The sequence below is a fragment of the Centruroides sculpturatus genome, unplaced genomic scaffold, assembly GCF_000671375.1.
Source record: "Centruroides sculpturatus isolate CEXI.00-Female unplaced genomic scaffold, Cexi_2.0 scaffold309, whole genome shotgun sequence".
In the NCBI taxonomy this organism is placed as follows: domain Eukaryota; kingdom Metazoa; phylum Arthropoda; class Arachnida; order Scorpiones; family Buthidae; genus Centruroides; species Centruroides sculpturatus.
This window is the reverse complement of record NW_019384521.1, coordinates 401,558-422,908: the sequence shown is the minus strand read 5'-3', so window position 1 is coordinate 422,908 and position 21,351 is coordinate 401,558. Positions and strand designations below refer to the sequence as shown.

The window sequence follows — 21,351 nt, the reverse complement described above, 5'->3', positions numbered from 1 at the left end:
GCCTTGTGTATATATATATATATGTTATTATTATTATTATTATTTATTGGTGTCAACCCGTTTTTAGATATTTTCGATGATAGTTTCATACGTGAACAATATTTTACGTAGCATAAAAAAAAAAAAGAAGATGGAACCGAATTGCGAATTTGGGTCAGATTTGATCTTTTGGAATGTTGCACATGCGGTAGTACAGGTACTATACATTTTTATCCATTTTCTCTGCTGTGCAACTTTAATAATGAGGTCGTTTGTTGACTAAAATCTGTGCTGTTGCTGTAGAAGTATTATAGAAGATTGCAACTGTAGCAGTATAAGTTGATTAGTTTTTGAAATGGGGGTTCGTGAGAAGCTGGTAGGGGGTATGAAGAAACGTCGAATCTTTCTTTAACCTTCTAATAATTGCTGTTATTGCGAGGTTTTAATTACAGTGTCGAAGAATCGAGGGTGTATATACTGTTTCGTGTGTCTAAATAGAGGAAATTTTGGATATAATTATATATTGCATCCTTCAGACGATTCTTAAATGCTTTCGAATTTTATACGTTTGCATGGAATTTTCTGTGTCGTTGGAGTTTTCGAGAAGAAAAGTGATAATTTCCTGTAAAAATTTCAAAGTTTTTGCTTAGAAATCGAGTGAAATATGAGCTGTGGTGAAGATTTTTGCGTTTTGACGAAGATCCGAAGAGCGTAAAATCCGGGATTACGTAAAGAAACGTTTTAGTTAAGAGACTAAAATCTTATTATTATGCAACTATAATAATAAAGAAATAGCGGAGACTTCTACCAGGTCCCCTGGGCTATGAAATTTAAGATGTTTAGTCTTCCGGTCTGGCTTTCCAGAAACGGAGGTCAATTAGCATAAAAACTATCATCTGACGCTGAGATTCTCCCTCAGGTCGAGTGATACTGAACTGAAGAAAGGGCCCTCTATTGTCTGAAGCGTTGGATCAAGTCTCAAAGTGGGAAGTACCCTTCCCGGATTAGGAGATCGAATGCAGGACGATGTCTACGCAGGAGTATCGCCGGTCACCATGATGGACCTGGCAGGTGGGCCTCTACCAATGGGTCAAGATCAGGAACCCAAGAAGAAACGTAAGTAACACTGTACAATTTTAACAAAATTAATCCCAGAATACCGTATTTTACTCACGCTTAAAGAGAAAACATCCCTTCAAAATAGACGTAGGTTTAGAAAATCTGTAAGCTTAAATCCGTTAAACGGCCTTTAAATCTGGCTACGTTGCCCTTAGGATTCTATATTAAAATGTTCCTATTGTAAAATTAAAACAGGGAAACTTAAAAAATATATATTTAAAATTTCGGGATTAACAGTATCAAAAGCTTAACAAATGCTATTAGAAAAAAACTCATTAAAAATCCTTGGATAAATGAAGATTTAATTTAGAAAAGACCCAACTTTAGATCGTATGATAATTCATCACGTGACTGTATTCAGCCCTCTTAGGCCTCGAATTAAAGAGAATTGCAACGCTATAAGCGGGCTTGAGGCGATTCAAACAAGCAAACGGCGCGAAGAAGCATTTTTAAGAAACGTAAATATACAGTTGACAATAGCTATAGATTATTATTCATCCTGCGAGTAAAGATAACTTTCTCCTAGGTTATATTTTAATAATAAAAATAAAAGAATTAAATTAATAGCAACAGCACCGTTAAAACATTAAGCTGAAAGGTTCCCAAGGGCTTTAAATCCTTAAATGTTATCATTAAGCATAGAAAAAGCAAAGGTTTAACGCCTATAACGCCGCTACTGAGAAGTGAAGACGAAACGAGGCCCTCTAATTAAGTAAAGAAGAAAGAGAGGGCAAGCAGGAAAAAAAACAGCGGTTCAAGTTAATCTATCAAACTTTACTTCTTGCCTCACAGGACGATAATAACCCGGGGGTTAAAGTCGCGTTGTCACCGCACCAATTATGTATAGACTGCAACCATGGAAGTTGCAGAGCATCTCCTTAAAGTCCGATGTTTTCCCACGATGTAGAAGGAGCACGATTCGAGAAAGGTAATCAATTAATTCCTCGCACAATTGGAATACCGGCAGGTGTCCAATGCCCCAATTTGCAGGACCGGTTAAAAGGGGGGAGAAACGGACGACATTGAGATAGAATTGCAGAATTGTCGTCATGTCTGCAACATAACGAAGATGAGAAGCTTTGCTTGGGAAAGTATTTATGTATTCTGTCGACTTATCCATTCTCCTAATTGGTAACTTTCACATAGCGAAGAGCTAAATTGTTACCATAGTAGTAATAGTGGTACTAGTCTAAAAAAGGTTTAAAAATATAATCTCCCCGTCTACATATTTAGATCTTGTTTGATAAACTTAATAAGGATTTTATATTAAGTGTCCTTTTATGGAATTCTTGTAATTCTTAGTTAGTATTGACCTGTTAACTAGGCTATATCGTATGCTACTATAGTTTACCTGACAAAATTGAAGCTTTAAGAGCATCGAAATGGGAGTTTTGCTCTTGGCTCCAGGCATCGATTTACGCTCGTTGGCGTGATTCGAGAATTATTTACATACTGACGCGTGACGTGCTACTACAGCAACAAGTGGGAAACTTTAACGAGTGTATGAAAAAAAAGGGATATCGTTATCGGCTATAACACCTGGTGCAGAGTTTGTTTATTGAAATTTCCTGATTTCGAATTCTTCCCCTTTAGGAAATGGCAAACCGCTTATGCTACTACAACTTCAGTGCATTAGACGTTAATCTGTTAATCCTTTGTGCGAATTTATGAAGACATTGGATAAAAGCACTCTTTTATTGGACTGTGACATGAATATTAATGCAAGCAATGGAAAAACATTCTATTGTTTTGTCTTTATATAAACTACGAGTTTCAGGAAATCCTTTCTTTCCCGTATTTAATGCTAAAAATAAATAAAACAAAATAAATAAAAATTATGTAAATCTTTTAAATGTATCTCCTCCCTTTAAAACACAATTCAGCAAGTTTATATGACTTGATGTTTTTTAATGTTTAAATGTTTCCAGCTAGCAAGTACGAGTTGCGATAATTGCGTATTATATAAAGAATAAATATGCTAATAAAATATCATTGGGCCTATGCAAGATTTTGGGGCATGTCTATACAAGTTTTAATATCTCTCTCCTTTTCAGTAACTTAAAAACTTACAATTTTAATAAAATTCATGATTATAATCTCTTTCAGAAACTTAAAATATATTTTGTAGAAAATCCTGTATCATGCATCCTCGTCCTATTACATCAATATATTCAATGATTATTATTTAAGTTAATTTTAAGTTAAAATTTTAATTTAGAAACGGATATTTAGCGAGTTTAACAGCCCGAAATGAAACTTTTCGCGTATAACCCGCAGTCGTTAAAATATGGATAAAACCGTAGAATAAAAGAATTGATAATTAAAATTAAGATTAAAATTTATTTAAATTTATAATTTTACATTTTTATTTTCGAGAAAGAAGAAATTCAAAGCGTATTGACGATTCTTTGAAGATTCGTTTCGAGCATCCTTCATGCCCTTGGATCCTTCTTAGAATCGTTTTTTATTTATTTATAAAATTTACAAAATAATAATGACTTTTTATTTATTTATTTATAGAATATAATCCTCTTTACAATATATATTTTTTTCTTTTTTATAAGGGTAGATGTATAATAACACAAAGTTTATATATTCATAAAGTAAGGCCTCGAAATGCCGGAGGCTGCTCAATGTTTCTTTTGTTAAATCAATAATCAGGAGTTATCTTCATTATCTTACATCTTCTGATAATTTCGATTGTTTAGATGTAGGTTACGTTTAAGTGGCCTATTTGGGCTTTTTTGGCCTCTTTGCCTATCTTCGATATTACAAAGGCCCTATATTTTTTTTACGATTGTATATCTAAAGGCCTTTTTGAATACGAACTAATAAGGCCTCTTCGCTTTAATATTCGAGCTAGAGCTCTGTATTGAAACTATAGTCTTATAAAATTCTTTAAGTGAAAGATGATAAGAATGTAAGTGGCCTAAACGCAACTTTATTATACCTTAAACAAATAAGGGCCTTATATTTTAATAAGAAAATTTATCCCTGAGTTGTAGGCCCTTTGTAAAGAATTAAGATTCCGTAGGAGGATCTTAACAAAGAAGAACTTCCGGAACTCCATCCTGTTTACGTCTTACCTTAGCAGCATGACAAGTATAAATGATAATTAAATAGTAAGAGGTCATGAGATGTTTAAAACTTTTTCCATTTGTCATATATGACCTTCAACACTTTCCCTTTCCTTCTCTCATTGTAAATATTCGCAGGTTTTTCTCCTCTGTTTCCAAGGATCCCATAAATGCAGGATGTCCACGTGTTGTGGTCAAATTATCCCAAATATTAATAATTGTCCTTTTGTTGGTCTCGAGTCGCTTCACTCTTTTGTTTAGTCCATACTACTACAGTTCCAAGATAGACAATAATGATGGGCCGGCAATTACCGGGGATTTATGTTCTTGTAGTAGAAGTAATAGTAGTAGTAGCAACAGTAGTAAATGTGCTTGAGGCTAGAAGAGAGAGAAAATTACATTCAACTTTCTCTTTGTTACCGAAGTTTCATCCAGACATGTAAAAGATAATTTCGCAATTGACAGCTTAAGGTATACTGTTGGGTATCGAGAGATTTTAGTGGACTAATATATCCGGTTTTATTTAGTCAATGCAATTGTTTACCTCTTCTTCTTTTTGATATTGCACACCGCCTCATCATTAAGTCTACAATGGTTAACGCCTTATAATTCGAGAAGTTTCGTGATGAAAATTTATAAAATTTTCAAGTAACAGCAATCACGTATACGGTAAATGCATATCACGAGATGTAGTTGTATAAATTTCATCTTGAAAGATTCTTTCATCTTTGAAAGAAAATTTCATCTTTATGAAGACCCTACTTTGTAAGGTCTTGATAAAGAGGAAATTGCACCCAACTCTTCATTATTATTTGTATTTTATTACTACAAACGACTATTTTCGAGTGAAAATTTCTGCAGAGTGATATTTATTGGTAGTTTCTGAAAACTTTATCAAGATTGTAAAATCATTTTCGCCACTATATACGCTACCTCTAGATGTTCACCTGTATTGGAAGGCCATATCGTGATGGCAAGGTTCGCTGAAGGAAAAATTTATAAATTTTCCGCATTATAGAAGTCACGTATGGATAATGGAATAATTTATGGGATATGGCGTAAATTTATCTCAAAAACTAACCTTGTAAGGTCGCAAAATAGAAAAGAGCCCGCCAGATAGCCCGCAGCTAACTCTCGATCAATTGTCCAGCATATCTTAGATATCCGAGAAATTTAAGACACGCGTTGAGCCGGGTTATCTCTCAACATCACACCTTCTACCGTATTCCAACAGGAAATGCAGATATCATCAGGAATTTGGTCCGGTTTTCGCCTCACGCCCGCCTCTCGTAAAAAAATGAAACAAGGTTCACAATAGACCGATGCGTAACAAAATTCAAGTTTTCTATAGACGTTTTAACGGCTCGCAGCCTTTCTTCGAGTAAGATAAAGTTCTTATTGGATTGTGTCTGTCGTCCCAGAAACATTTTCGGACACACTAGTGATGCTTGGTCCCCGCAGATGGCAGCACCGTGGTGGCAATTAGGTGGTGCATCGGTGCGCCAATTCCGGTCGTTTGCGTGCCTTTCACCGTCCCAGCAGCTCTCCTAACCTCGTTTGGGATAGTGAGGACCCTTTAATGACCTCTCTCCCACTGGAGTGTCACGAGAGTCTTCACGCAGCGACCTCCGACCCCGCTCCCTACGCTCTATTCGCGTGTGACCACAGACGTATTCCCAATCGGTCAACGAGACCAGTTCGTGCTGCCGAAATAACAAATGCGTCAATGGTCGAAAGAAAATAAAAACATTCTGAGATTCTTCTCCCGAATTTTTTTTCGTAGACGGGTAAAGCAGTTTTCTCAAGCAAAGAACGAGAAGAATCCACCGAGCGTGACTATAAACAGAAATCGTTTTTGAACATTCTCACTTTTTCTGCGTTTCTGAAGGGTAATTTAGTAGAAATCTCCTTTCCATTGATGGTTCCACGTAGTAAAATTTCATCCATCCTCACGCCATTGATAATACGACGTAGTAAAATATCATACCTCACGGCAAGATTGTTGATGATCTATTGTAACATATTTTTCAATGATTTTAATACTGTTAATGATTGCCTTATACTACGAGACAATGCTATATAAATATATATATTCAGGGATTTTTCCTATTAAATCTTGTCAATGATGTTTACTTTTAATTTTCGTTTTAAATAAACCAAAATTTTAACATTTTTCTAAGGAGTTAAATTTTTTAGATGAAAGAAGTTATTGTTTTATACAATAAAATGGAGATTAACAATGTTTCTTCTTTAAAAAATTAACATTAAATCATGTAGGAAGTACAATTTTTTAAGGGATTAAAAAGAAGTTTACAAGGATTCTTAAAAATTTTAAAAAGAATTATTTTCTATCTTCATTAGTATAGGAATAAGTCCATTCTTGTCCTGTTCCTCACATTCAAGTGGTCCTGCTCTTTCGAATTTGAGGAAACAAGAATTTTTTTAAAGTAAAATTTAAATATTTCGTTTTCTTCTTCTTCTTCTTCTTTCTGGAATTTAAAATTTAAAACGTCCATACTTTGTCATTCTTCTCTTTCAAAAGTTGAAGGTTTATCTCTTTCTTTGGCAAGTTAAGAATTGATATACAATTTTTATAGGTCCAGCTCTATTTTAAAAATTCAAAACGATGTATTCTGATAATATATTTTGTTATAGATTTCTAAGGAAAATGTAAATATTATAAAATTTTTGAGTCTAAACTTGTCAGACATTTCTGAAAGTTTAACTTTAATAGAGGATTTTGTGAAGAATAAAATAATTTATTCTTAGCAAAATTGCTCAAAATTCTAGAAGGAATGTAATGTTTTCGAACTAAAACACTTTAGCGTTAATTCGGGAACATTATAAAGATTTTATAACGTTCCTGAATATATATAAATTCTGCGCCGAGTGTTTCAATAAACTCGTAAAATATAAGTAACGACCGAGGGTAATACTTCACTTCTTGGCTGACATTACTGGAGAAACAAAGACGTCGCTACAATCAGAAAAGGCGTTGAGGGCTTACATCCCGATACCTGCCACGATAAGGGAACCTCGTGAGGGTTACCGCCCAACTAGGAAGGGAAGGGACGGAGCAGTGCGCAAGCGCAGACGCTGTCCCTTTCCGGAAAAAAAAGGAAAGAAAAAAAAAAGGTCAGTGCATCAACCTCGAGATCCCTCTTCTCGCTTTTTAAATTAAGTCTCTAATAATCCGAGGAAAGTGAAAGAGTGAGAGAAAAGGCCATTGCCTCACGTGACCGGATGTCGCAGACGGTAAGTCACGTGACCGGTGCCACTTTCCGCAGACAAATTAGCAGGTAGCCGGAGATCGAGCCCAGAGGCGACTGGGAGAAGGGTATATATACACACGTAAGTGACGGAGCAGGTAGCACAGGTGATTACATCGGTGACTAGAAGGGAGGATCACCAGATGGTAGCCGTCGGCTTTTCTCCTCAACCTTTACCTTCACATATGCACGTTGCGGACAGCAGCCTTCTATCCGCCACTGCTTGTAAGATGAAAGGTAAGAGAGCCCGTACTGTACCTTTGTAACATACGTCGTACAGCGTTATAGCTAGCCTATTCGAAAATAAGTAGCCTTAAAGTCTCCTTCTTTAAAAGTAGGCCTATATGCGGGATATTAAATTTGGAAGGCAGTTTATGATTCGGAGTAAAGGGAAGGGGTTAGTCAGATTGACTCGTATCACGTAGACAGGTTTGTTCTTTAAGATCTGAATAACTTTCTCTGTTGTAGACTAATTGTATTTGCCATAAGATGTCTGTTGACGGGTATAGATTTATGTACTTTTAGGATAGTTAAAGTAATTAAAACTGTTTTTTAACGATTACGCAGAAATTTGCTTCTTAAAATACTCCGTTAAAGTGTAACACACTCCGTAAACTTATGTTAATTGCCTTTAATGCACTGGAAACTCAGTTTCGGAATTCACACGTTAGGCCTATTCTGGTAAGGCCTGTATGGAGCCGGGCCTATAGACGTATAATTAGGTTAAGGCAGACGACGGGAGGATGTCTTGTCGTTTTCTCAAGGTAGAGGTCATTGGATCTGTCGAAAGGTTCTTTGCCCTCACGTGATCGATGACTACCGTGACGTCACTTCCTGGCCTCATCGGACGGAAACAGGTGCACTAATTAAGTCAGAATGTTGGGTAACGGTTCAACGATTTGAGCAGGATGTTGACATCGCGACCGGTCAAGGTTGCATTTCGTTGACCAGGTGGGCTAGTCGGTAAACACCTGGTCACCAAGGCCCAATACCCAATTAAACAAAGCCGGACCGTTTTTGTAACCGATTCTTCCTGTTTATCCGCCTCTTCTTCTTAGGCCTGAAGCTCCTTCTTGCATTTTAATATCTCGAAATGTATCTGTTGGATTTTTATCAAACTTATAGCGATTCTCAGTCACGCGATGTGTGAAATTTATCTTTAATAGCACCCCTACTGGCTGTTTTTTATTACTCGAATATTAGCTACATCATTTAGGTTTTAAATCCATCTCCGAGTTGTGTTCTTTACATCCGTGTTGTTTCCATGTGAATCATTATCATTCAAACATCTTTGGTAAATAGCAACAAACTGGCCTAAGATAAATTCACAAGAATCAACGAACAGCAAATACCGAAGAAGCTTTTCCACTGAAGTCTCAATTGTCAAAAGATCTTAAAGGTCCATTATAACCATAAAAGATATTAAACCAAGAAATTAGCGTGAAAAATTCAGTAAATCTTCATTTGTTTTTATAAAAACAGAGATTATTATAAAAGAAGCCTTTAAAAGTTGAAAAAATTATTTTATGAAAGGATTATGATTGAAGATCTGCATACGAAAAGCATATATCAATTGAGTTCTTCAGAAAGAAACCAACATCCTTCATTGCTCCTTCATTAAAACACTGCAAAAATATATAACAGAAACATAGATAAATAATACAAAATATTAATTTAAGTCTTTCAGAGTGTTTCGTGGTTTTTGCTTCGCTGTTTGCCTGTCGATTATCAATGCTTTTGGATATTGTTTCAAGGGTTCCGGCAGCCTATATGATTTGTACAGTATATCGGTTCTTTTCTACAAATTCCATTCGATTTAAAACGGATTTATTAGCTTAATTGTAGGCTACACTTAAATCAATTTTTGATAGAAATCGATTTACTTAAAGGTCAGTTGAATGAAGTTGGGCAAAATTCGTAATTGCTTTTGAACGTGAAGATTAGGAAGAAACTAAAAGAATGCTAACCAAAGAATATATCTAACAAAGTAAAAATCTTTGGGATTTTTTAAATGATTGCTTTTAAGCGCAATTGTAAAACAGTTTTCGGGTATCTGCACTCTTTATTGGTCTTTTTTTTCCTAGTTATTTGAAAACCTCGAGTTTACGCTTCGAGATCAATTTGCAATACACCTTCAGAAGTGAAGATCAATTAACTGAGTGTCCCTCCCATTTTGGTTAAGCTTAGTAAATGCCTTAAAGGATCAAGGATCAGAAAGAAGAAAGAGAAATTATGATACTTATAGACGTTACCGAAAACCCCTATGCTCGAGCAATGGGGTGTAGGAGAGACGTCGATAGCATCTCGAGTCACGGATCGAGGGCCGTTGACCCGCACGCGCTTGTCTATCGTGGTTTTTAATCCAGCCGCACCTTCTACTTACTACCTTAAACTCTTATTTAAACAGGAATCGAACTCGACAGATTGCCTTATATTTTTGGGGGTCCGCACTTCATTAACATCTTTCTGGGACCCTATTTCACGCTCGCCCGACCCTGACGGAGTTGCGCTGCCCTCGATGATGGATGCGAATGTTTCCGATCCGCTGACGTCACCGCTACGTCATCGATACCGAGCCTTATCGTTGCAAGGGCTCTTATTTCTTCTCTGCAGGATGCGGTCTCTGTATCGGGAGAGACGGGTGGTCGCTGCCGATATTCTTCCACCTGTTTCGTCACAGATGTGGGCCTCGAATGACGTCAACCCAAATTCTGCCTGATTAGACCCGCGTCGCACTTTAATCAGTAGTTACTCCCTGGGGATGTAGTTCGGACCTTTACATGCAGAAGGCTTGCGTTATGATGGTTTAAAGCTTTTCTTCTTGATAAATCAAAGAGTATATTTATACTGTTGTCTCCTTTAAGCCCAAATTAAAATACCGGAGCATACAAAATATTCTAAATATTATTAAAACCCAAACACAGTTTAGTCTCTTGGTTTCTTAAGGTGATACAATTCGTACGATTTTAGTAATTCTAAAATTATATGAATGCTCTTCTAGGAGATTATTTGGTTACTTCAAGAGTTATAGAACAGTATACACATCTCTTGGGTATTCTTAGCTCAATAGTTATATTTAAGCAATAGGATTAAAAGATTCTTCGTTGTCTGCCTCTAATTGTATGTTAGTTGTCCTCAAGAAGAGGCATACAGCATTAGATTCTCATTCTTAAGCCACCTAATACAAAACTTCTTTGTAGTAACATGAGATTAACTGATATTGAACAGTCATTGAATATCAATAAAATTTCAATCTATACTCAAACACCAACTAAGCCTTTGGATTCTTTGTTTTTAACAATTGTATCTAAACAAGAATATTAACATTGATGGTTAAGCACCATAAACGCAAGTTTTTTGGGGGTTTTCTATGCTAAATATGTAAAAAGATGTAGAATACTTAATTTTTTAATTCCTCGAATGAAATTTTCAAGAATTAAAAATGTGAGCATCGATAATTCATGTCTACTAAAGTCGCCAGTGCTAGTAACACTTAGTCAATTGCTGGGAGAGAGTTATCTATGCTATTGGACGATTTTTAAGTAGCAGCTGTACAACTACACTAGTTTCTGGTATTTTTAAGAGATTTTCATAGACCTGCAGTTGTAACGGAAATGTTTATTGTGGGGAAGAGGCAACGGTTGCTAGACCGCCCGGGGTAGAAGTCAAGTTGGGAGTCAATCGCGTCACCTGGATGCATTGACACCGCTGCATTCACAAGTATTTTACATGGCAGACAACAATGAAGTGCCACTTTTGTTCCTTTCCCCCGGCGAGCCGGCTTTCACTAGTCATACAATACCCGCTTCTCTACCTCTTCCAGTCATTAGCTGCTGCTCGAGCTCTACCACTTCACCATTCTTGCACCCCCTTACTGATCCTTCGGCTAATCTCCACTGCTTTGGTAACAATAATGCTACTTCTTGAGGGCATTAGTAACTAGTTATATAAATAAAGTCACACTTTATGTGTTTAGATTTACAAACTTACAGCTTGTTGCTACTGTAGTAATAATTAATTTTACGCTTATTTCGACTGAAGAGGTAGTGGAGTGGCGAGTTGTATGGCTTTTTATGCGAGTGTGGAAGCGTGCTTATGATTTAGTGCATGCATAGTAACAAAATATACAACTGATGAAGAAAATGGCTGCTCCGCTCTTATACTTACCCTCAATCGACATTAAACTATTTCGTTGGCAGTGGCTAGTGTGGCATACTGCAAGATTAACAATGCAACTATTCATACCTAAAGTGGTTGTTACTAAGGTAGCATAATTTATATACGTCAGTTAAGATGTTACGCTACCTTAAGGCTCTTTTAACTTCGTGTCAAGTTTACATTTATCTTAGCAAAGCGTTTATACAATGTTTACCAACTCGTAATGCTATTAGAGTTACAAAGCAAACATTTTGGTCGACTTCATTCACTTATTCATCTGTTGACCTTTTACTTCCACGTGCGCTATCTGCCAATCGGGGATCGTAACTTGGTTACGTCACGCAACCACGTGACGGGAGTGTAGTAAATGACGTCGACGGGGCGGGAGAGTGATTGGAGGATGATGCACTAGCGGAGGATGAAGTGCAGCTAGCGAAAACAAGCTAAATGCTATATCAAAAGCTGATAATGGACTTATCCACGGCTTACCGTTATAATGTGACCATGATGGAATATTATACCTGTAAAAGTAAGTGCTACCGTAGTGATAAGATTGTTTGAAGGCGCAGCAAACCTCGATATGTCGCTAGTAAGAAACTATCAAAAGATATTTAGTAAATATTATGTCGAGTCGACCCGTAATGGGCACGTTGCTAATCTCGATCACGTGATTACCCTTCGGCCCTTTTCGAAACGCGATCCGAGAGGGCCACACAAGACTCTCCTTTATCTCGGTTTTCGGAAGAGCTCCAATTTGTGATAACATCTCCGTGTAATGACGCAATTAGAGGGCCGTTCCCGAATTACATTAATTAAAATTCCCCGTCGTCACGTGACATCTAACTTAAGGGCCCGGTAGCTCGGATGAATTGGGATCGGACTGAGAAAAACACTTCTTAACGTACCGTTGGGATTAACAAATGGTCCAAAAATTAATTTGCAGGCGTAATTAACGTGCTCTTTGCTTAGGGATTCGTTCCGTTGAGAACATCAACGGAATCGAGTGGGATTCGGTAGCCGAAAATGGGGCCCTTCTGACTTAGAAACGGTAGAGGCGATGTAACAGATCGTAAATCACTTGATAGGAGTTTCATTCGAGATCGAGTCACGTGACCCTAGGGCCCGCTAGTCGTGCCAAAGATGTAATTACATCCCCGCCCATTGAGTTTGCTCCGATCAATCAAAGAACCCTGATTGATTTAAGAAGTTTAAGATTCCCCTTCGTTTTTCGCTTATTAACGACGAAAGCCAAGTTAAACACCTTAATTATGGGTTCAAGGGCTACTATTCTACATAATAATTCCACGTATCAAAAAATCCTTAGTTTTTGCTCTTTACTTCATTTTCAGGCCACGGAGGTGTAAACCAGTTGGGAGGTGTTTTTGTAAATGGCAGACCCTTACCCGATATGGTGAGACAGAGGATAGTAGAGTTGGCCCATCAAGGGGTCAGGCCCTGTGACATTAGCCGTCAACTGAGAGTTTCTCACGGATGCGTCTCCAAGATCCTCGGAAGGTGAGTATATGTTTTAATGGAGTGGAGCCCCGGTAGCTTGTAAATCAGGTTACAAAAGTGGAGAAGTGAAGCATGTTTACTTCATGTCGAGGGGAAGTTTATGATGGATAATCCCCTGCGGATGAAGAGGGAAAGTCGAGAATGACATTACCCCCGACCCCAGATTTGAATGAGAAAGTGCTGCTGGTTTTGAGTAACAATAGCCAGTCCAGTCTGCTTTGCTTCTCTAACGAGAGTATTATTGGGGTTTAGGATAGAGGAGGCCCTAGCTAGGCCATGATTTCTTATGTTCTAAGCGTAAGAAATTTTTATAGCCGTTTCATGCAAAACGCTCTCTTCTACACAAAGATAGTTATCAACACCAGATGAGTTATGACATTATAACAGGGTTTTGATGTATTAGAAGTTTTCTTACGTTAAAATACTGTCGTATCGGCTAAAAATTACTATAATATTCCATTAATACATGATAAGTACTACTTTCCTGATAGACTTATAATACTTTTCTTGTCCTAAAATATCTGAGATCTGAAATCCATTGTATTATAGTCACTTTAAGGCAGTTTTCATATATCTAGTACACAAAAGCTTTATAACAATACAAAAAGTACTAAAATTTCACAACTAGAATTTTCGTTTTAAAGACTACAATGCTTTTAACACATGTCTGTTTTCATGTTTTTATTATTATATTAAAACTTGAATAAGATAAAATTGAGATACCATTTGCAGATCTAACAATTTAAAAAAGTGTATAAAATCATGTTAGGGAGCTTCTTTCCATAATTTTTAAAGATTTTTTAAAATTAATTTGTCTGTGTATTTACGTATCTTCTCATCTTTTATATTGACTTTCACTCTCATTTATGCCTCATTAAACATTAACATAAATGCACACGAATGTTGAATGTTTACATTCACTTTGTCTTATCGACATTCCAGAAAGTGCATCTCAATATAGTGAAATAAAATTATATGTATATCACCAGATTTATTATTATAATAAATTTTAAAAGCTATAAATATTGGTTAATTAGCCATTCAACTTAACTTTTCTATATATTTTAATACGACGTATTATACATTTTAAAATGGAATTTCGATTTAAAACAGCCACTGCGATTAAACTTCTATACTATGGGAGTATATAGGGAAAAAATTAAATAAATTGGGCATAGGCAACATACAAAATGCATTCAAATAAACACTATATTCGTTATTTTTATTGACTGAAAATAAAATTATCTATCGATATTTATTTTTATGGTCCAACCAATTAAGAGTTTATATCATTTTTACAGTGTTCTAATTACTTCATCAAGGAGGAAGTTGTAACCAAAGTATTTCGTTTGGAAAAATAAAATTTAATTTATTATAATTTATATAATATAATTATACTTTGATNTAATGCTCTTATATTCTGACATTGAGTGTCTTTTTAAGTTTAATAAATATTAATTTTCTTTGCATAGTAAACATTAATATGTTTCAAGACCTTCCGTAGAAAATCGGTGTTAAGTATTGTCTATAATTGAGAAAAATTAGGCATGTTAACTTCCTATAAAATTCACAAATGTTGCTTAATTCTTTAAATTTTACAAAAATTTTCCCAATTATTTACACATATTGAGATCATTTTGAAGCTCTCATATCTGAAAAGTGCTTTATAGATCGAACTTCGGGTGCAAATTGTAGTTTTAAAACTCAAATATGCGATTATTTAAAATTATTAAAACATGCCTGTAGACGTTTTCTTCAATTTCTACGAAAATATCTTTTATTCTCATGCGAATTGCAAACGATATTATATTATAGAATAACATGTTTGTTTCCTTTGGTGAAGACAAACACTAATTAGATAAGCCCTTTGTTTTTTTCCTCTTAAAAAAACAAAAGATATGCTTGTATTGTTATAGGATACAAGTCTTTGGAGTAGATACTAATTACAACAATTAATTTTCGTAGTATCCTTATATTAAAATAGGATGGCAGATGGAAAAAACTACACGAAAATCAAAGACTTCTTTCTGTTTTTTGACAGACTTAACGCTACCGCACTTGGCACTTGAATAGCCACATTGTGCAGCACCGGCTCCTCTCGATTTTGCTGCACATCGAGTCCAATCTCGACTATTTATAACCGAAGAGGCAACTACTGCAACTTTTGCCTATCCAAATTCGTAGAATCGAATCCGTTCCTATAATTAGAAGACGCACAACGCAAGCGATAACCCCTGTATAACTGGAGAACGAATCTCCAGGCTAAATCCCAGTAAAAGTCAAAAGTACAGCTTACGAGTGTCACATATAAATTTTGATTGATAGCTCTCACGGTTAGTTGCAATGTGCCATTCTCGAGTAACTACACGATTCCTACACTTAGCTAGCGTGTATTGTGAAAGAGTGTTTGCTTTTGTTATTAGCCTACTAAATTATAAAAGCAAATATTTGTGTGCATTATCTATTGAGTAGGTTATGCCTTAGTAAATTAACTAGTTGTAATCACTTTTAAATTAGGCCTTAGTAAGGATTGTTTGGCAATTCATTGTATATGTGTTCTTGTTCTGTACTTTACTAAATAGAGAAAAATACTTCATTTTATATAGAAGAGATTCATATTTTATACTTCCACGTGTCTTATATCACTCCATCTTGTTAGCCGTTGTATACATTTTGTACGAATGAATACTCTTCGCAGTATCGTGTGCAATATTATACTTAAACTAAAGAACTCTCTTGTATTATTTTCAGGTACTACGAAACAGGATCGATCAAACCTGGTGTAATTGGTGGAAGCAAACCAAAAGTCGCTACACCTAGAGTGGTAGACGCAATTGCCAATTACAAGAAGCAAAATCCGACAATGTTTGCTTGGGAAATCCGAGACAGGTTGCTATCGGATGGAATCTGTGATCAAGATAACATTCCAAGTGTCAGTTCTATTAACAGGTAAGCACCTAATAAATTTTGCAATCTAATTAACAATTCTGCTAGCGTTATTCGTATGCAAATTAGGACTGAAGTTTACAATAGATAAATCTTCAATTTATACTTCCTCCTATAGAAGATAACTTTAAGGAGGATTAATGTCTTCGCCTTTTTAAAGACCAGATTGAGCATATAATTCTTTGCACATGGAAAGAAGGAAATGTAAAAAAAAAATAAGCTGATACGCATCTGCGATATTTTAAAAACGTTAATTACCTGTCCCGCTTTTTAAGCAAAACATTTTTCTTTACTTCGAATTTAAATTTAAGAAATTTCCTGCTAATTCACTGTTCCGCATTACAAATTTACACTATTTAATCCGCATCATCTTTCTTAGAATGTCTCAAATTGATATTGATGAGTGTACATAAAGTTACTCCACGTCCAACCTCGCATCCATACTTACTTTTGGAAAAAAAAAGCACTAGTTGAGGACCGCGGCAGTTGTTAAATGCAAATTTTAAACTATTTACAGCCGCATTACATGGACAAAATCTGATTTTTACTCCGAGAGAGTTGTTATTATTATTATTTTTCAATTTTTTGATTTTGGAAGAAAATGACAAGAACCGATGGAGTCGTCTCCTTAATAGGTCATCAAGAGGATGCTTCGTATCCTTTATCAAATCTCGATTCAGGAGCGGAGAAAATATCAAAAATTGTATAGAGAAGTAAAAGAGCTTCTATCGCAACCGTATATTTTATCGGATATCTAATCAGTTATACAACATGAAGATAGGGAAGAAAAAAAGAAGGGAATCATCTCTATCGACGTCATGGATGATGGAACACGGATCACATCCTGGCCTAAGCATTGGACTTAAATAAGCTAATGACTGACCTAATCGAAGTGGAACGTTAGATTTGCATAAGGGTCGTAAAAATGTCGTCTCCATTTTCGACAACAGTTCACGTGGGTTTTTTTTATTTTTATTTTTATTTTTTCTTATTTTTCTGGTGGGTTTCCGACATCAAAAAATGGTTTTTGTTAATCGCTAAAAGTCGAACAAACTTCCAACTTTTCGATATCTATCTCGTTTCTACCCTTGGGAACCAATATCGGAAAATGCAGCAGAGGGGAGCTCGGTGTGTAACCCATCATCTCGCTCTTCAACAACACAACTAATTGACTGGATTAGATGGAGCGCTATCGCTGTTGGACGACTTCTGATGGTCCCCTGGAAAGGATCAGATGACAACCGACTACTTATTTAAGTTAGTTTTGTGTAGAAGCTGTCACCACCTCTTGTTCCCCTCATCTCCCATGCTTTCACTCGTTTTGATCTAACTAATAGATTCTATTCGGCTATTTTGTACAAGAAAAAGGTACTTATCTATACTCTTATCTCCATACTTTTTCTATTTATAAAATCGCTTAATATTAATTTTCCGGCTTAACGATGTTGCGAAGGAAAGAAAATGGCGATGTATCGAAATTTAATCGCGTGTAAAGGATAAACCGTTTGAGATATTTTTACCAAAATTTATACCTCGAAACATGTTTACGCACTTAACTTACATATTAAATTTTATCAAAATCGGATGGTTAATAAATGAGTTATAAAATTATGTAAATAATTTCAGAAGTAAGAAGTTTATAAGCGTGTAATTTTAATGGTAAAGTGAAATTTATAATTTGATTCTATATCTCAAAATTCATTATAGTAGGACTAATTGTTTTTAAGTTAAATGCCTATTAGTTCGAGCCGACTTACGGACGGATTCTTCGAATACGCTAGCGACTTCGATTATTAAATCGGTTTATCTAATTACTTTTGATTTATATCTCTCTAGATTAATGATTTAATTGCTTTAATTCGTATGCTTTAATATGATTTTTAAAAATAAATTAGTTTTAAATGTTTATAATTAATTTAATACTCTATTTTGAGTAACTTCAAAAGGAAAAAATATAAATAAAAAAAATATATAAGGTATTTTTGGTAATTAAGATCGAGAGAGATTTTTTGAAGGGTAAGAAAAAATTATTACGGACGGACGGATATTCGAAAAGCATTAGGTTTAATCATATTGAGTCGGGGCAGGTGCCAGTCGTGAGGTCATCATTTGGCCATCTGTCCTCGGGGTGAAAGTTAACGGGGCAGAAGTAATCGCAGTTTGTACGATTTAACTGCTACAAGAGAAAGATGTCACCTCCATCCTCTTCTTTTTCGCTTTACATGTCAGCGGTCGGATCTGCCAAGATCGTTTTTGGCAACTGTCAGGAACCACAAACATTTCCTGTCAGAGGATCCCGAACGGGGGCTTCGACCTAATTAATTTTAACTAATCTTTTTTTTAACTTTTATATCGTTTTTACTTCAAAAATTTTTTTTAAATTGATTAGCGTGGGTTGCGATTCATTTTTCAAACCACACGGACGTGCTTTTCTCCCTTTAGGATCGTCAGGAATAAGGCTGCAGAAAAGGCGAAACAGGCTGCTGCTAATCACGTGTCGGTCAATGGCGGTAGCCCTCAACTTCAACCCACATCCAACACGACTTCTGTCATCACCCATGCACCCTCAGCTGTTCACGATGGTTCACAGTCCATGCAACGACCATCATACTCCATTAATGGCATTTTAGGCATAGCCAGTGTCGATCCCAATGGCAATGTCAAGAGGAAGAGAGAAGAAGGTTCCGCAGGTAAGATTATCTTGTACCTTTTTTTCTGGCTTGTAGACGTAGATGAGATATTAAACTTTCGGTTCTTCTGCACGTGCTCGACACATTAAAATCTGGTTTTGCATGATTACCCTCGCTTGATTGCCATTTTTCATGCAAACATTCTCTCGCGTGTATCGACTGAGCATTTTGATACTTAATCAAATAAAAATACGATTGAGATAGCACGCTTAAATTAACACGTTGATACTGTAATAAAAAACAGTACTATTAGCTGTGTAATTGTTACATCTGTAAAAAGTTTTTAATTTATCTGAATTTATTCGATGATATCTCAGTAAAAAACTATCCTTTCTAGCAATTATAATGTTAGTAACTTACACTTCCTTAATTCATATGATTAATTTACTATTTCTACAATGAAATTTAATGCTATTGTCGTTAAATTAGTAAAACTGATAGTATTGTCAGTAGTGCTGTTATTGTGTACGTTGTACATATTTGTGTGTGTGTTATACTGATTTGTTTGTTGTATAATTTTTGTATATAAGTTTATACATATATATGCAGGTCAAAAGAGTCTATTTCATTGATACACTTGTGCTCAGTAACACATTCTCGATATAGTATGGTTTTGTATTGAACAACACTGCTTTATTAATGAAAAAATGATTAGTTTTGCTGCTTTTACTCTACAAAAATTGTACTAATATTGATATATTAACTCATGTTTTGTATATCCTTCTCTTCTAATATACTTCTAAATTAACAAAAGATTACGCTGATGGTATATGGTATTAAAATATTAATATTGGAAATATCTCTTATACTCTAGAGTTCTTCCTTGTCTCATTGTTCTCTCCAGGGATATAAGTTAAAGAAGACTCAGCTTAGGGCCTCTCATTTGATATGTATTTTTGAGGCCTTTTATATGTTAAAGCTGAAGGCTATATTATTTAACAAGTTTAAGGCCCAACCGTCGTTCTTTGATAGCAAAATTTTAATAACTATAGCCGTATCCTTCCAATCTCATATAATTCTATAAACATTTATCAAGTTATACACTTATATTAGGGCTAGCTTAGTAAAAAAAAAATTACATATATTTTTAATATAGAACACGAATCGAATATAAAACAGAAGCGGTATATAAATGTATATTCTATATAAAATATTCTAGCAGAATGGATTCAGTGACGAGGTTGAAAGATCATTCAGAACCCCGCTTTTGAATTAGCTGATATTTGGTGAAGAATCGATGGTGTGCAGCATGTTATAGACAGCCACGTGGTCCCCACATCCTTCCGGATACAGTCCACTGGTTCCTACTCTTTCACAATGACATGGCTGCTGTGCATGTATACACAGATCCAATTGTGCTTCGTCTTAAACGGAACAAGACCCAACTTTTCATGTTTTATCAATTGTTTCCCACTTATGCGCTCCGTAAACAAAAATTCCAAAATTTTCAAGTCTTTATGCTACTACAATAACGATTTTAATCAACAAAAACTCTGTCGAAAAGTCTAAGAATTTTAGATAAATTCTATATATTTTTTTTCTTCTAAAAATATTATCCCCTATTTAACGTTTTCTCCGGAACTAACAGATATCAGTGTAAAATTGAGGCGATTTATGGGGATCTATGGAGCAATAGAAGTCGGAACAATTAAAAATGTACGTATAATCGGGGTATAAGTTAAATCGGGAAAGGTTAAAATGGAATTTCACTCTATATATATATATTTTAAGCTTCGTTTCTCTCATCCCATTACCTGGGTTAATAACACCGGTTGTTCGCATAGGAGTCATCTTTAGACTATCTGTAGACAGTGTAGGGGTGAAGTAAAGCATGTCGATCTAAATTTAGTGTTATCTTTTAAGATTTTCGATATAAAATGAGATATTAAAAATAACTACCAGATTGTGAAACCTTTATGAATCACGTCAACATCTACATTTCCATCAGGTTTGGTTCGTGTATAACGCAACAACGGTGCAATAATAATAGAATTTTAACTCGTTAAAATAACTAAATTTTACAGTGTGCTTTTATAAATATTTATAATTTTGATATTTGGATTTATTTTAATTCAAAATTCAATAAAAGATTGATATTAATACTTCCAATAATTAAAATTACAAGCGATTTCTCATTATGATTAATTAGATTCCATACTAACACTTGTGACTGTTCCAGTTATAATTGGCTAATTATTTATATTTAATTAATTGCTAATTGATTCGTTTTTAGTTTATAAAATTCGAAGATTTTTTTAATTATTATTTATTAATCTAACCTTTTGTAGTAACCTGATAGTGATTGTAAGCTTATACTTAAACTTTTTACATTTTTTACCCAATTTTCAACACGAGATTCCACATTAAACTTAAGTTTTCTATTATAATCACTTGTACTGTTAGTTTTTAAAATATTTAAAGATTGTTTTAGCCTAAAACCATAAATTTCTTACTAATTCCAGGCCTAAAACGAGTTAAAAGTCGTAGTAGATCGCAATTTATAATTTAAATCACGTTTCTTTTTAATTAAAATTAATTAATTTTTAATTATGTTCATGATTATAAACATGTTTACATTTTTGAAATACAATTAAACTG

General features: G+C 35.0%; 1 protein-coding gene across 2 annotated transcripts in view; it reads left to right on the top strand.

The window, feature by feature from the left end:
• The window catches only part of LOC111622751 (paired box protein Pax-5-like), a 31,556-nt gene that overhangs the window by 2,231 nt on the left and 7,974 nt on the right, over window positions 1-21,351 (top strand). For both annotated transcript variants that reach the window (XM_023365176.1, XM_023365174.1), the window contains exons 2-5: window positions 899-1,095; window positions 12,952-13,117; window positions 15,869-16,066; window positions 18,506-18,753. In XM_023365176.1, coding sequence (XP_023220944.1) covers window positions 996-1,095; window positions 12,952-13,117; window positions 15,869-16,066; window positions 18,506-18,753 — 712 coding nt within the window. In that variant the 5' untranslated portion in view covers window positions 899-995. The remainder of the gene's footprint in view (window positions 1-898; window positions 1,096-12,951; window positions 13,118-15,868; window positions 16,067-18,505; window positions 18,754-21,351) is intronic.